General features: G+C 41.4%; 1 protein-coding gene across 1 annotated transcript; it reads left to right on the top strand.

Moving 5' to 3' along the window:
* Window positions 1–578: 578 nt before the first annotated feature.
* Window positions 579–10,868, top strand: LOC124140968 (BTB/POZ domain-containing protein 9-like). Its single transcript, XM_046508816.2, has 11 exons — window positions 579–635; window positions 1,828–2,071; window positions 3,163–3,298; window positions 4,487–4,717; window positions 6,060–6,324; window positions 6,718–6,937; window positions 7,247–7,366; window positions 8,076–8,185; window positions 9,003–9,192; window positions 10,054–10,161; window positions 10,452–10,868. Exons 2-11 carry the CDS (start codon window positions 1,887–1,889, stop codon window positions 10,840–10,842), a joined length of 1,956 nt encoding a protein of 651 aa, XP_046364772.1. The 5' UTR covers window positions 579–635; window positions 1,828–1,886; the 3' UTR covers window positions 10,843–10,868.
* The last annotated feature ends 5,382 nt before the right edge of the window (window positions 10,869–16,250 follow it).

A 16,250-nucleotide genomic window follows, 5' to 3' on the forward strand; every position in this document is an offset into this window, starting at 1 on the left:
CCAGAGACCTTAAAATAAATTATCCCGGTCTGTGTTAATATGGGAAACATGACGAATACAAGTTTTTGTTTCTTTAAAATTGTTCAATCCCTGCGTCAATATACATCAATAATACATGGTATATACATATGTACTTGAGATGCAACATGTGTGAGTTTCTAGTTAGCACATATAAACCAAAACTTTCTTACGATTTAGAAACAATTGTTTGTGTTAAAATACAAAGTAAAGTCTTAAGGTGTTTTTGTTTGGTGTGCGTGCGTGCGTGCGTGCGTGCGTGCGTGCGTGCGTGCGTGTGTTTGTTAGCACCACATTTCCTTGTAAACAGAGCAGTGCGTCCACTCGATCGTCAACTGTTGTTTGAATTAACGAAGGATCCCGCTGTGTGAAGTAATGAATGGTCCCTTGCGGAGTGATATCATTTTCATGTACATTGTGTGAGATTAATTCAGTATTACATGTATGCACGGCACATAAGCATATCTATTATCAGCGCGTGTTTTTAATTACTAATTGAGAGCTTACGGGCTAAGGATATGGGTACACACCGATGCACTATCTTTCTTACGGAGCAGCAATTACGTCATATGTGATAAGGCTAAAAGCAACATGGCCGTTGTTTTGATCGGCTTTCGGTAAGAGAAGAGCATCACGATAATCACTGCATACAACTCTATTAATGTTCCCATGGTGATTGTACTGGCAAACGCTTTAACATGACATCCAGGTGGTAGATATGCATGTTGATACACTACAGTTTGTAAAAATATGGTAGTTTCACTCGTGAGAAATTAGGAAGAGATTGTCAACTTGCATGTTTCTGTTGCTGAATGGACAGTTTAGGTAACACTATGTACTTGGTGTAGGTAATTACAAAGTGTACTTGTTATCGCACTTGATTTTCCAATGACTTATCAAACAAATCTTTTGTATTAATTGTTTTGTTGCGCTAAAATGTTTTTCAGCAGTTCAACATTAACAAATATAAAATTAGGCCAAATAATGTAGCCCCATTTTTTTCTTCACTAGATCTATCAAAAGAAGATGTGTGTATGTTTAGACTGATTGTGGTTATGACATACAGTCTGCAGTCCTGAAAGGGTTCTTGGGGTCGGGTGGTATAAGGGCTCGTAGTGTTTTAGAGGTTCCGGTGATATTACTTTAGTGTGAATCAACATTTAACTTCACTCGCAGGTCTCTTACTAGAAGCTTCTGAGAATATAAACCTTTGCCCATTCAACATATAGAAATTAGAATTAAATTTGAAAATAGATTTGTGTCATTTGTACATAGGCAGAGTAGACACTGGATAAGTATGTCAACTGTTAAGCAGAGGAGGAAACAAATTACTATAGGGAGCGAGAATAAGTGGATTTTGATACAGGTGTGAACAGAGATAGGAGGGATACTCTCTAATCAGGGATGGAACTTAACCAAAAATGTTTATCTGCCCAGGGGCGGTCGGGTAGCCTAGTGGTTAAAGCGTTCGCTCGTCACGCTGAAGACCCGGGTTCGATTCCCGACATGGGTACAATGTGTGAAGCCCATTTCTGGTGTCCCCCGCCGTGATATTGCTGGAATATTGCTAAAAGCGGCGTAAAACCATACTCACTCACTCACTCTATCTGCCCAGTTACTGATAACATAGAGCAATCATGTCAGTACACCCAAAAATGTTTGAAATTCTTCTAGCCCTAAGCATGCTTTGGATAACATTGACAAGACTGGTATGGACTAACATGCTTGTGCAAATTTCCATCCCTGCCGATAAGGCAATGCCAGGTGTATAACTTTTAAAACTGACAATGGCGTTTTTTCCCCCCACAGATCAACTCCTACCAATGCTATGATGTAAGGTCAGTGTGACATATTAGAGGAAAATCAAAATGTGTGACCATCGTCATCTACGTTCACCAACTCCTGCAGGAATTGTTGACCACGTCGGCTACCTGTCTGACAACCTCGGTGAACTTGTAGAAAATGAAGACTACAGTGACATTACACTGCTCGTTGAAGGTGTGCGCTTCCATGCTCACAAGGTCATTCTGGCTGCTCGATCAGAATACTTCAGGTATGCCATGCAGCTAATCTGTTGTCTTCAGTTGGTTTGCTATCTTTTTGTAGGTGTAATGCTAGTTGTAGCAGGAAATTGTTGGGACCAGGAATGTGACATTTGCTGGCAATTGTGTGTGATGGGTTGGAATAACTTTAGCATGAGGTCGAATTCAAGTATTCTGAACCATCATGAATATGTTCATGATGTTTGGGAATATATTTTGTTGTAAAGAGTGATCACACACTTTCATTAAAATATCCCACAAAATATTCATGACCCATTACTATTTTGTGTAGTATATTTCAACATCACCCAGTGAACATGGGGAATAAGTCCAGTTCTACTTAAACAGCCAATTCTTCCACTAGGCAGATTGGTGGCTGTGTCAAATGTTGGGCATAAACATGATAAACCAGAGAAACATCTCAGAGGGACTAGTAAAAGTACATCATCTAGTAAGAATAGTTGCAGTTTACTAGTTCTTTCATCTCAGTCTGCAACATCATTTATTAAAGAACATTTTGTCAATAGTTTGAGAACTATTATGATTACATAGCATACAGGGTTAGAAATGAACACTAACCTGCTAGCTCGGGGCTAGTACAACTTCCTGCGGGATGGTACAAATTTCAAAATTTTCCCATTGTTTTAACATTACAAGGGCATTTTATCTTTTGAATCTTTTGAGTTTAGTTCTAACACTGGCATACACCATGTACATCAAGTTAATTCTGATTCCATATGTTTTAAGTGGATTCGTTTGACAGTCTTATTTGTTGATGCTACTTTTACCGCTTGTGTCAGATATATGGCTGAGTTTCAGATCAGTTTATTTTCTAAACTGGTTCTTTGTCATTATATCGAAGAATGTCTTGTCAAATGTTGATAAATTCATGAAAATTTCCGTTTGCCAATTGTCTCCAGCAAACTCACTGATAATGTGATGTTTCCAGTTTGGAATTCTTTTCTATGGGCAAACATACCATGCATACATGAGTAACATGACGGATGAATGTGATAGGGAATGTTGAAAGATTGTATTTGACCTTTTAATGAAATGACCTATTCTTTGCCTGATGTGTAATAAGGATGTTTATTTTGATCAGAGCACTGTTGTTTGGTGGGATGAAGGAGTCGCAGCCAGGGACGACGGAGATAGAGCTGCAGGATACACCAAACATAGCCTTTTCAGCACTGCTCAAGTACATGTACACAGGACGCATGAATCTCATCGAAATCAAGGTACAGAAGCTGGACAAGCTGTTACTGAGAGTCATAAGATATAGGTGTGGTGTGGTAGCCTAATGGTCAAAGTGTTTGCTTGTCACACAGAAAGACCTGGGTTAGATCCCCTAAATGGGTATGATGTGTGAAGCCTATTTCTGGCATTCCCTGCCGTGATATTGCGGGAATATCGCCTAAGTTTCACAGACCATACTTACTCCCCTTATCATTTGCTTATAGTATGTAGTTGTTTGTTCATAAATTCTGTAGAACTGCATACGACTGAATTTTCTGGAAAGCAAGATGTTACATATCTGGCATTTTTCTAGAGTTGCTCAGGGACATAATGTTCAGCCCCAAATCTGCAGCAAATGTCAGCCAATATTCCCAAATTTGAAGTTACAAATTTCACTCTTCCTGCTATCATAGTTAATTCCTATAACTAAAGTGATGACTTGATCATGGTGACGTGTATTTCAGTGGTAACAGGACCGATATACATTGATAAAGAGGAAGATGATGTTATGCTTGCTCCTACATTATTGCATTGAATGTAATGTTAACATACCTCTGAATTTGGGGAATATAAATTTGAAGAAAAATGACAATTGTGAAAAAAAGTATATTATTTTCCAAACTTTACTGCCAAGGTCACTTAGTTCAGAATCATAGATAAATTCCTACATGTGGGGACATATATTCACAATTTGGTAACCATGGTAATTCGTTTCAGCTGACAGTGTTTTTGGCAAATGCTGATGTTGTGTCATTAACTTTTGTGTGTGTTCAGTAGTCATGGTAGTTATGTTTCATGATACCCTTGGAGATCCTGGTTAGAATTTGTCTTCAGCAACCCAGGCGACTAACGGGATCAGGTGTTCAGGCTCGCCGACTTGGTTGATGCATGTCATCGTATCCTAATTGTGTGGATCGATGCTTAAGATGTCAATCACTGGATTGTATGGTCCATACTTGATTATTTACAGACCGCTGTCATATTGCTGGAATATTGCTGAGTGCAGTGTTAGACAACAAACAAACAAACAAACTTAGTTTCATGAGAATTTGTGAGAACTTACTACCCTGCTAAAAGTACTTATGCTTGTCAGATTTAGATTCATCAGTGTGGAGAAACACATTTGTTTGCTAAGTAAATCATTTGATCATTGTTGATTAACTTGATTATGTTCCTCACTTTCTTTCCAGGAGGAAAATTTGTTAGATATTCTTGGCCTGGCACACCGGTTTGGATTTGTTGAACTTGAAGGTGCCATCTCAGACTATTTAAAGGCGATTCTCAACAGCCGCAACGTGTGCTTCATCTATGACTTGGCCAACATGTACAACCTAGCGTCCCTCTGTCAAGTATGCAAGGAGTATATTGATAGAAATGCATTTGAGATTCTCCACAGTGAACCCTTTCTAACATTATCCCAGGTATGTATCAACTGATGTGTTATTGCAGCAAATATCACCACATGAAGATGAGACAACCGGTGAAACGGAAAATGATCGTTGTGAATATGTCATTACCTTGCCATGCTTACTGTGTGTTGAGTCACCAGATAATGTGGGCGTGGCTGGTCCAGTATTCGTGCAAGGCACTGCTTAATTATGTGCAGAGTTATGCCCCTTAGACCTGTTAGCGGTGTCAGGATGCAAGGTCTTGGGTTTGAATCCCAGATCCACCTTGATTATGATCCTTGGCACCATAACCGAGCCATGTGAGTTTCAATCGTATCAATTTGGTCTTGACATGCTTAACTCTAAAACTGTAATGCTGATAAACATTTGCATATTAAACAATACATTGGTAGAAATTAACACTAGCCTCCTGGCCCGGGGCTAGTACAAATTCCTGTGGGCTCATTCAAATTTCCCAACTTCCCCATTGTTTTAACACTACAAGGGCATTTTATCCTCACTCAGATTGATAAAGATTTTCAGTTTAGTTCTTGCAAAAAAATTGCATAATCATTTGTTGAAATTGTTAGGTTATTGTTATTCATTAATTCAGAAGGGGGGGGGCACGGGTGGCCCAGTCATCTAAGGCGCCGTGATTCGCTGTGCAGAGTTGCCTCCCTTGGGCATGCCAGAAACCTATGATTGTGGGTTCGAATCCCGGTTTCCCCTGATTATGTTCCTAGGTTTGGCAGCACCATACCCATGCCCGTGGGTTTCACTAAAGTGGTAAACGTCTGAGACCTGCATCACTTCGGGCTTTCCTCCCACATTAAGCTGACACGCCGTGATATAACTGGAATAGTGTTAAAAGCAGCCTTAAACCCAACTCACTCACTCATTAATTCAGATACCTTCGTCCCACCCACATCAACTTTCTTCTTTGGCAACCCATTTGGAATCCATGTGATAAAAGGTCCCCAGTAACCTAAAGCAGCTGGTTGTTAAAGGCAACTTAATGGATTTGGTGGTCAGGCTTAGTGACTTGGTTGATGGCATGTCAGTGTACCCCAAAAGCATGGATAGTTGCTCATAATATCAATCACTGGATTGTCTGTTTAGTGCCGCACTCAGCAATATTCCAGCTATATAACAGTGGTCTGTAAAAAATCAGGACCAGACAATTCAGTGATTGACATCATGAGCATCCATCCATTCAACTCGCATAGGATAATATGCGTTCAACCAAGTCACTGAGCCTGACCACCTGATCCATTAAGTCGGCTCTTACAACAAGCATAGGTTGCTGGGGACATATATTCTTACCCAGAATCCCCACGTGTCCAGATTATAAGGCATGTTTGATTGTTTGTTTCAGTCGTCAGTGAAACAGCTCATCTGCACCGATTCCTTCTGTGCTCTGGAGATCGACATCTTCAAGGCCATCAAGAGCTGGGCGGACCAGAACCAGGGCCAGGATCCCACCCCCATCCTGGACTCTGTCAGGTTCTCTCTGATGACCATGCAGGAACTACTGAACGATGTCCGGCCAACTGGTCTCGTGTCGGCGGATGCCATCCTGGACGCCATCAAGACACAGACGGAGTCCAGGGACATGGAACTCAAGTACAGAGGCTGTCTCAGTAAGTGCCAACTCGGTCTCAAATGAAGTTAGGGGTGGTTGGGTAGTCTAGAGGTTAAAGCGTTCGCTCGTCACACGAAGACACAGGTTCGATTCCCCATATGGGTACAATGTGTGAAGCCCGCCATGATATTGCTGGAATATTGCTAAAAGGGGCGTAAAACCATACTCACTCACTCAACCGAAGTTAGCATGTTGGGTGGCATGTGGAAGTCGGATATATAGCCATTGATTTTGTGGATAATGATCGCACTGCAGATTCTTGCATGGTGTATTATTCGGGTATGGGCAATCACATTCATTGTTTTAATGTTTTAGTGATTTGGTTTTGGCTTGGTGTATGATGGATTGTTTTAAAGAGTTACCATGGTAACCGACATTTTAACTTTTTCAGTCCATGAGGAGAATGTGGCGGCCACTAGGTTTGGGAGTCAAGTGTTGCGGGGGGAGATGAAGGCAGCCTTGTTGGATGGGGACAGTCAGAACTACGACCTGGACCGGGGTTTCTCACGCCACCCCATAGATGAGAATAATGGCCAGGGCGTGGTCATCAAGCTGGGCCAGGCCTTCATCCTCAACACTGCCAAGCTGCTCCTGTGGGACAAGGACATGAGGTGAGTGCCTGTGTTACAAGCTTCACACTGTGTTGGCATCAACCTGGTGTGCTTCAAACTGTGGCTTGAAATAGTCTGCCAAAGCTGACATGGGTAACCTTTTTTCAGAGTCTTTGGTAATATTGGTATCTGTATGTATAAAACAAGAATAACCGATTATCAGAAACAGATTCCATTGGGTGTAAAAGGCAATGGTGAAAATTATATGTATGGATCATTAAAATCAGTGATGAAAGCTGAGCTTTGCAAAAAGGTAAACCGTTTTCGCAATAAAGTCTCACCTGATTGAGAGCATGTTGTGTGTTGCAGGTCGTACTCCTACTACATCGAGGTGTCGATGGATGACAAGGACTACGAGAGAATCATCGATCACACCGGCTTCCTGTGTCGTTCCTGGCAGATCATGCACTTCCCATCCAGAGCTGTCAGGTACTTGCCTTACAGGGTTCTATGTCAACAAAGGTGTCTGTCTCATTCAGAAGTGGTTAATGTGTTTTCAATGTTTTCATTCTTAATTTAAAAAAAATTAAAAATAGGTCCATATTTTTTCCATATACATGTACACGTACATATACAGTGAGAAGCACTGTCGTTGTCACAATATACAATGTCACAGTATTCATACGATAAGCAATGTCACAGTATTCATACGATAAGCAATGTCACAGTATTCATACAATAAGCAATGTCACAGTATACATACGATAAGCAATGTCACAGAGCATTCATACGTTAAGCAATGTCAGAGTATTCATGCGATAAGCAATGTCACAGTATACATACGATAAGCAATGTCGCAGAGTAATCATGCGATAAGCAATGTCACAGAGTATTCATTGATAAGCAATGTCACAGTATTCATACGATAAGCAATGTCACAGAGTATTCATGCGATAAGCAATGTCACAGTATTCATACGATAAGCAATGTCACAGTATTCATACGATAAGCAATGTCACAGAGTATTCATGCGATAAGCAATGTCACAATATTCATTGATAAGCAATGTCACAGAGCAACATTCTTTATTTATTGGTTTCTAATGATTGTGATCGCTTTTAGTAAGACATTTTCTTAACACTCCTTTTTGTATCGACGGATATGATGGTTATCAAACTTGCCTGTGTTCTTCCTTCAGGTACATCCGCATTGTTGGGACCCACAATACAGTAAACCGTGTCTTTCATATAGTGTCTTTTGAGTGTCTGTACACCAGCAAGCCCTTCCAACTCAGCAGAGGACTTGTGGGTAAGTTGGCGCATGCAGCCTATGCATCATTGCATCATTATGATTTTTCATTGGTTGGCTGAATACATCGATATCGCTGAACAAAATGAAGATAAGACTTAAGAAGTGTTACCAAACTGAAAATTAAAAATACAACTAAATTTGAATCTAGTTTCAATTTCACTGCCAATTTGACCAAAATAATTTGTGTTGGCCATGATAAGACTTTTGCAGATTGTTCATGTTTCACTCTGTTGAGGAAATATTATCCCTTAAAATGTAAAAGTCTGAATGTGTCAGAATAACATAGGGTTAGTGCTAACTGTGTAGATATATGTAATAAGTGAATGAGTGAGTGAGTAGGGTTTAACGTCACTTTGAACAGTATGGAATGTCTACTGGCCCTCGATACACATCTTACATAGGGAGAAATCTTTCCTGCTTGTGTGAAGATACCTCAAAACATTTATTGTAAATGGGGGGCATGGGTGGCCCAGTCGTCTAAGGCGCTGTGCAGAGTTGCATCCCTTAGACACGCCAGAAACCTATGATTGTGGGTCCGAATCCCGGTTCGCCCTGATTATGTTTCTAGGTTTGTCAGCACCATACCCGTGCTCATGGGTTTCACGGAAGTTGGAAACGTCTGAGACCTGCATCACTTCGGGCTTTCCTCCCACATTAAGCTGACACGCCGTGATATAACTGGAATACTCTTAAAAGCGGCGTTAAACCCAACTCACTCACCAATTATTGTAAATGGTGGTCTTTGACAAATTGAGTGATTATGTATGTCTTATTGACTCTAGTTGTCCATGTGTGTGTGTTTGTGCTGTTTCAGTTCCCTCAGAGAATGTGGCCACCATAAAACACAGTGCGTGTGTGATCGAGGGAGTGAGTCGGAGTCGGAATGCACTGATCAATGGCGACACCCGGCACTATGACTGGGACTCGGGCTACACCTGTCACCAACTGGGGAGCGGCGCTATCGTCGTACAGCTTGCTCAGCCATACATCATCCAGTCTATGAGGTGAGCTAATAAGGCTGAACCCCTGCTGTCACCGGGCAGTTGGAAGGTTGACACACTGATGTATTAACTGCTGGTGGATCAAGGGTACAGGGATGCGCACCACTCCTTTTTCAGGCACCTTACTCTATATGACCGCAGATAAGCCGACCCCGTAGATAAGCTGAGGTATTAACTTGACCCGTGAAATATGATAGAACATGATATGACCCGTAAATAAGCTGAACCAGGAAGTGAAAGGTAAGGACACACCAAGACGTTGGACTGCATGATTGTACCGGTACTTGCAGATATTCATTGATATAAGATGAAACACATAATTATATTGAAAAAGTCATAATTTCTAATAAAGATTTAACAAACCAGTCATGTTAACTGGGTCCTCGGACAAGTCACTTCATGACTTAGGTATTATGTGCACCCCCTTTTTCACAATTCTGGTTCTACTACTGCTACCCCGAGAGGATAGCTATGGGGAAGATGGTGATTGGGTGGTCAGGCCTTGTCACTGCTGATTGTGTGTTGTAACCTGATGTTGTAGAAGTTGTTCATGCTGTCAACCATTGGTTTTTCTGGCCCAGACTTGATTGTTACAGGCTGCTGTAAAACAAAAAGTCTACTTCTGTTGCAGTGATTCTGAGTACATGTGTTTGTGTTGAGTACAGAAAAGTAATGCTTTGAGAGATTTGCTGTTTAGTTTAATGTTATTTACATGAAGGATACTGAAAAGAATGCTCTAACTGTATGATTTTTCTATTCACATTGGCAAGGTTGATCTTTAATTGATCATTGATTGCTTTTTCAAACGAAGAACGTTGAAATGTAATCCCCTACTCTGCTTGTAAGACGTGTGTTGTGTGTCAGGCTGCTGCTGTGGGACTGTGACGACCGCAGCTACAGCTACTACGTGGAAGTGTCTACAGACCAGCAGAAGTGGCACATGGTGTCTGACAAACGGAGAGAAGCATGCAAGTACGTTCCAGGTCGACATGCGGGCATACTTGCTCCAGTTGGAAGTAACAGACTAACTTGAGCTTAAACTTAAATTGACTGTTATCTGAATGTGTCACATTCATTCTAAGTGCCCTTGAAATTTATTTTTGACTACTTAAAAAATATATTGAAAGAAAAGTTGAAATGTAGGTGAAGAGATTTAAAGTGTACAGATTATATTCCCATAGTTCTCAACACACAGTTGCTGTTGAACTTTCAACACTCAGACTTTCTCATGCCACTGTATCATGTTTTCCCTTTCACTTCAGATCCTGGCAGACCATCACCTTTGAAGCTGAACCAATTGCCTTTGTCAGGATTGTTGGCACTCACAACACCGCAAATGAAGTGTTCCACTGTGTGCACTTTGAATGTCCAGCCGATACTTCTCTCAGCGCTCTCAGCAACTCTGTAGCCAATGTCTCGCTCACTGTGGGTCCCCCGAACAGCCCCCCGAGCCCCAGTGTGTCTAATGCTCCCTCCAGTCAGCCCAGCCCCCAGCGGCTCCAGGGAGCAGAGGGGGGGCAGGGCATCAGCCCAAACAGATCCCAGAGGAGCCCTCGCCGCAGTCCACAGCACCCTGTACATGACATTTACGCTGGACCAGACTACTCACAGCAAGACGCACCCGAAGCTGATCGGATGGATGTGGAACACTGACTGTAGGTTGGGGGGGGGGGGGGGGGGGGGGGAGGGGTGGAGATAATCTTGCTGACTGTAAGGGTGACAGGGAGGAGAGAGGCAGATTCAATGACGAGGGATGAACACGGTTAAGGTGGGTGGTGTTATGGGTTTTTTTTGGGGGGGACGTGATCTGTAAGGGTGACAGGGAGGAGGGTGGCAGATTCAATTATGAGGGATGAACACAGGTGGGGTGGGATTTTTTGGGGGGTAGCAGGATAACCTTGCTGACAGTATGGGTGTCAAGGGGATGGGAGGTAGATTCAGTGACTAGGGGTGAACACGGGTGAGGTGCTGGGTGTATGGTTTGTTTTGGTGGGGAGGTTAGGCTTGCTGACTGTAAAGGTGACAGATTCAATGGACTAGGGGTGAACAGGGTGTTTTGGGGGTGAGGGCTGTGTGGGAGGTGGGGAGGGAAGGAAATAAGGTGGAAAGGAGGGCAATGAATGGTGCTTTTGTGTTGGATAAGAAGACATGGAACAAATACACCATTATTAAAAATATAAGCTCAGTTATTATCAGTTATCAACCATTTTGTAGGTTGTGACAATCATATTGGCTGTAGTGTGTTATAACAAAGTATCACTGACATGTCTTACATAGTTGCAGAGCTTTGTATATATAGTTGTCAGTCAGTGAGGTAATACCTGTTGTATCAGTGATTGCTGTGTAGGGAGAGACTGTGATATGAGAGTGCCAAGTGAGTGGTGAAGAAAACTTCCCAGACTGATTGAGAAGAAAAGGAAGATTTCTCCCAGCATTCTGGATTGTAGAAGATACAGAGGACTCACATGAAACCAGCCTCTCGTGGGGAAGGTAGTTGTTGATAGAGCTTCAAGCCAAGATAATCAGATTTCTTTTCGTGATATTGCTGAATCATGGATGGATCCAAATGATTTTCAAATATGATTTTAAAGTAGCTTCAGATGACAGGAGGCTTGTTGGAGAAGAGTGTTGGATAACAGGGAGGTTGGTTTATGGAAGGTGTTAGAATTCAGTTAGGCTGGTATAAGAAGAGTCTATTGTATGAAGAAGTGTGTTCTATTCTCACAACACCCGATGCATATTTTTATGTTTGTGCCATGCTTTTAATGTTTTGTCACAAGGATCGTCTGATGGGACTGGGGTCCACACATTGTGAGTGATGGACGCTGTGATATGTTAGGTCATACTGATTACGAATAACATTCATACAGTTTCTGTTGTCATTTGAAACACTGCAGCCAGTCATCCATTACATTGTAGCCTGCCTTGAAGGTATGTCACTAAACAAATCAGCCAATTCTGTGAAATGAATCTTTACTTAACTCTGACCTTGTATGGGTGGCGACATTGCTTGTCAAACTACATTTTTTTATACCTTGGTATGGCACAACAGAGTTATGCCCCTTGTTCCAATACCATCTGCATTGTGAAGTTGAAGGGCATGTACTTCAGGTACACCTTGTTAAATTGATGCAAGGTAAATGAGTTTCTGGGCTGACTTAAGTTGAAAAACTTAAAATTGTGGTGTTCCTTGCAGTGATCCTGTAGAAGACGAGGGTGAGTTCCCAGTGTGGTTTCAAACTGGTGCAGATTTTGAAAGCATGACTACAAGTTCCTTATAATATATTGTATTGAATACTGCCACAATCCTTTCTTAAATCTCTAGATTAGAGGTCCATTAATTGAAGTATTATGCACCCTTCTTTGATATTTGAAATATCTGTACTCATATACAATATAGCAAAGCACAGCCAAGAATTTTATCCTATTGACTTAAGTGTCACAACATGTATTCGCTGTGTGAAGGTGTATATTTAAGTGGTCTGAGGTTTTGTACTTTATTTGTTTTTGAAGTGTATTAATTGTTTCTAGTTTCTTGTACATAGTCCCTGTGGTTAACATGATGTCAAAACACTATTTATTTCTCTCATTTCAATCATAAAGATTCGTTGTGCCATGCCATACTATGTGAGCTGTAGATAAGCCAGTATTGATTGTATGATGTTTGTAGTGCAGGACATGTTGCCTGTAGTTAGATGTTGGTATCAGATGAGCTTTAACTAACCAACCCAAGGTGATAATACCGGCTTCAGCAACAAATGATGTTGAATCATGTGTGTTATTTATGTATTCTCTGAAGTTTAAGGGCATGTGATCCTTGTGTTATAGCGGGGCAAGATGTGCTGTAAGCTTCAGGGGCAGATTGTGTTATTGGGGGCAGTGGTGCCATGAGGTTCAGGGGCAGCTTGTGTTATAACGGGGCAAGATGTGCTGTGAGGTTCAGGAGCAGATTGTGTTATAACAGGGCAAGATGTGCTGTGAGCTTCAGGGGCAGATTGTGTTATTGGGGGCAGTGGTGCCATGAGGTTCAGGGGCAGCTTGTGTTATAACGGGGCAAGATGTGCTGTGAGGTTCAGGAGCAGATTGTGTTATAACAGGGCAAGATGTGCTGTGAGCTTCAGGGGCAGATTGTGTTATTGGGGGCAGTGGTGCAGTGAGGTTCAGGAGCAGATTGTGTTATAACAGGGCAAGATGTGCTGTGAGCTTCAGGGGAAGATTGTGTTAAAGCAGGGCAGTGGTAGCAGGGCAGAGTTTCAGGGACAGATTGTGAAGGGGGGGCAGCAGTGCTGTGAGGTTCAGGGGCAGGTTGTGTTATGGCGAGGCAGTGGCCCTTTTAGGTTCAGGTGCAGGTGCAGCTTGTTATAAAGGGGGGGAAATGGTGCTGTGAGCTTCAGGTGCAGCTTGTGTTATAATGGGGCAAGTGGTCCTGTGAAGTTCAGGTGCAGCTTGTGTTATGATGGGGCAAGTGGTGCTGTGAAGTTCAGGTGCAGCTTGTGTTATAATGGGGCAAGTGGTGCTGTGAAGTTCAGGTGCAGCTTGTGTTATGATGGGGCAAGTGGTGCTGTGAAGTTCAGGTACAGCTTGTGTTATAATGGGGCAAGTGGTGCTGTGAAGTTCAGGTGCAGCTTGTGTTATGATGGGGCAAGTGGTGCTGTGAAGTTCAGGTGCAGCTTGTGTTATAATGGGGCAAGTGGTGCTGTGAAGCTCAGGTGCAGCTTGTGTTATAATGGGGCAAGTGGTGCTGTGAAGTTCAGGTGCAGCTTGTGTTATAATGGGGCAAGTTGGAGCATGAAAATAATAAGGTTTTGCTTGCATGCATGGCTCATAGATTTTAGTTTTTATAGCACTAGTTTTTATATATTTTTGAAGTATTGTTTTTTATTACCCATAGGGTTAGAAATAACCGAGTTCATAAAAATCGTATAGTGCTGGGATTGCATTGTTTCAAGAGTTCTAAATATTATTAAGGCACATTCAAATTAAACACAGAATTATGAAACATCTACAAAACACTCCAATCATTGCACCCAATGAAACCTGTAAACTGCTCAATTCTTGATGGACATAAGGAAATGTTATTTTAGCCCCATACAAATGAACCAAATGAGTGCATGACTGCCGTTTACTTGTTTTTATGCTAGAAACCATAGCTAGGTTATGCCAGCTAGTATCATGCATGTTTATTTAGCAGATTGATAAACAAAATATTTTTAACATTGATGGAGAGGTGTTAATAATAATGTGTATCAATTGAACAGTTGTCATGACAAGCTTTTGTCATCTGTGTCCAGGGCCCTGTGACTGAGAGTGATTATTGACTAAGTGATTATTACTTAACACCACAACAGCAGTTTTGCTGATATTTGCTGCTCTATCAAGCGGAAGAGTAAACAATTTGGCAATAATGTCAGAAATCACACTTTGAAAATATTTGGCAAAATAGCTCCCTAAATCAAATCAACTTCTTCTGGGTATTTACGCATGAGATAATCAAACACAACAATGTTTTCCTTTGGGTTTGAATCTCATTCGATTTGTTTGGAGATTGACTTGAGTACAAAACCACATCTTTTCTGATTTTGAGTTAAAGTTGATGATGTTTTTTTGTGTGTCAGTATAGTTCCTTGCTCCTCTGACATCACAAACTCTTACGGTAATAATTCTCACAGGTCAGTGCTCAGCTGCTGATAAACCACATGGTATTGAGACAGGTTATTTTTTGTGGTGTTGGGTGGGGTGGGGTTGGGGTTGGGGTGGGGTAGGGTAGTGGTGGGTGATACTACTTAGAGGACTGTATGATATCTTGCAGGTCGCCTGTTTTAGGTAACATCTTTCATGAACCTCAAAATATGTGTGACATTTTTGTTCATTCCCCCTCCCCCCATCCCTATAATAAATGACAAGTCCCTAACTTATGTTCAAATTTATAAATTTTTTATTTGAAAAAATAGAACTATGTCATTTTTTTCATGCACCCCATAGTTGTGATAAATTTTGGCGACCCCCCTCCCCCTCTTTCGCTGTGTCATTGTTTCATGACCCCCCAAACCTCCTTAATCTCACTGACTCCCGTACCTTCTCCATAATAAATGACCAGAGCCCCATTCCTCAAAGCGATCTTAGCTATTATGATCGTAACCCTATGTTTAAGTATGGGACTTACGATCACCTTAGTGCTAAGATCGCTTTGAGGAACAGGGCCAAGTCCCTTACTTTGTTGCTAGGCTAATTCAGAAGGTTTTATACATCAATTTGTATGCAAATGTTGGCCATTACTTCTATCGCAGACAGTGACCAGCTGTCCAAGACTTGCTATACTGGGATATGCTATGTGATACTGATGTTGTTCAGTTTGTAGTTTTACATATTTTATACTATGTATTCATTGACTTTGTACATATCAGATGATGACAATATGATCTTCTATAGATACTGAGGCAGAACCATGCAGTAGTGTTGTGTTTCCCTGTGATTTACAATCATATTTAAATCTGATTTGTTGCTCTGATTTGATACCTCCCTCAAAGAGAGGTATCAAATCAGAGTAAAAAATCTGTTTTGAGGAGATTGCTGTGATTTGCTTCATAATATGGTATTCTTATCTTGTGGGTGTCGGCCTCTAGGTTGTAGGTGACTTATACACAAAAGTGCTTGAACTCTGTGTTCTTCCTGGTCGCGTTTGATCAACATTCATCCCCATCTTTGAAAACAAACTATGAGTGGAAACATTTGTCAGTGGTACTGAGACCAGTTCTAATTCTTGTTTACCGATTCTTGCCTTTAAAGCAAAGATCCTAGAGGAAAATAAGATGACACTCATTCTCTGTTAAGTTGATGACTAACAATTCAGTATATTGTTGTTGCTATTTGTCTTCAAGGGGTAGCAAAGAGATCAGTCAACATGATCAGACATTTGTTGATATGTTATTTCCAATGATCTGCTTCAATCTAGGACAGACTCATTGTAAAACAAGGACATACAGAATTAGCCTGATCTGTTAAGTGTAAGCACCTTAGCCAGCCAACTTCTTTACCATGTTTATATTGAGTGATATTTCCTT

This window comes from Haliotis rufescens, unplaced genomic scaffold, assembly GCF_023055435.1.
Source record: "Haliotis rufescens isolate VD_foot unplaced genomic scaffold, xgHalRufe1.0.p SCAF_73, whole genome shotgun sequence".
Taxonomy (NCBI): Eukaryota; Metazoa; Mollusca; class Gastropoda; order Lepetellida; family Haliotidae; genus Haliotis; species Haliotis rufescens.

Excerpts from the sequence above, each read along its gene's own strand:
- LOC124140968 (XM_046508816.2), top strand. The coding sequence starts at position 1,887 with ATGTGTGACCATCGTCATCTACGTTCACCAACTCCTGCAGGAATTGTT. Across the intron at positions 3,299-4,486 it reads TGAATCTCATCGAAATCAAG|GAGGAAAATTTGTTAGATAT; the intron begins GTACAGAAGCTG and ends CTTTCTTTCCAG. Across the intron at positions 7,367-8,075 it reads TTCCCATCCAGAGCTGTCAG|GTACATCCGCATTGTTGGGA; the intron begins GTACTTGCCTTA and ends TTCTTCCTTCAG.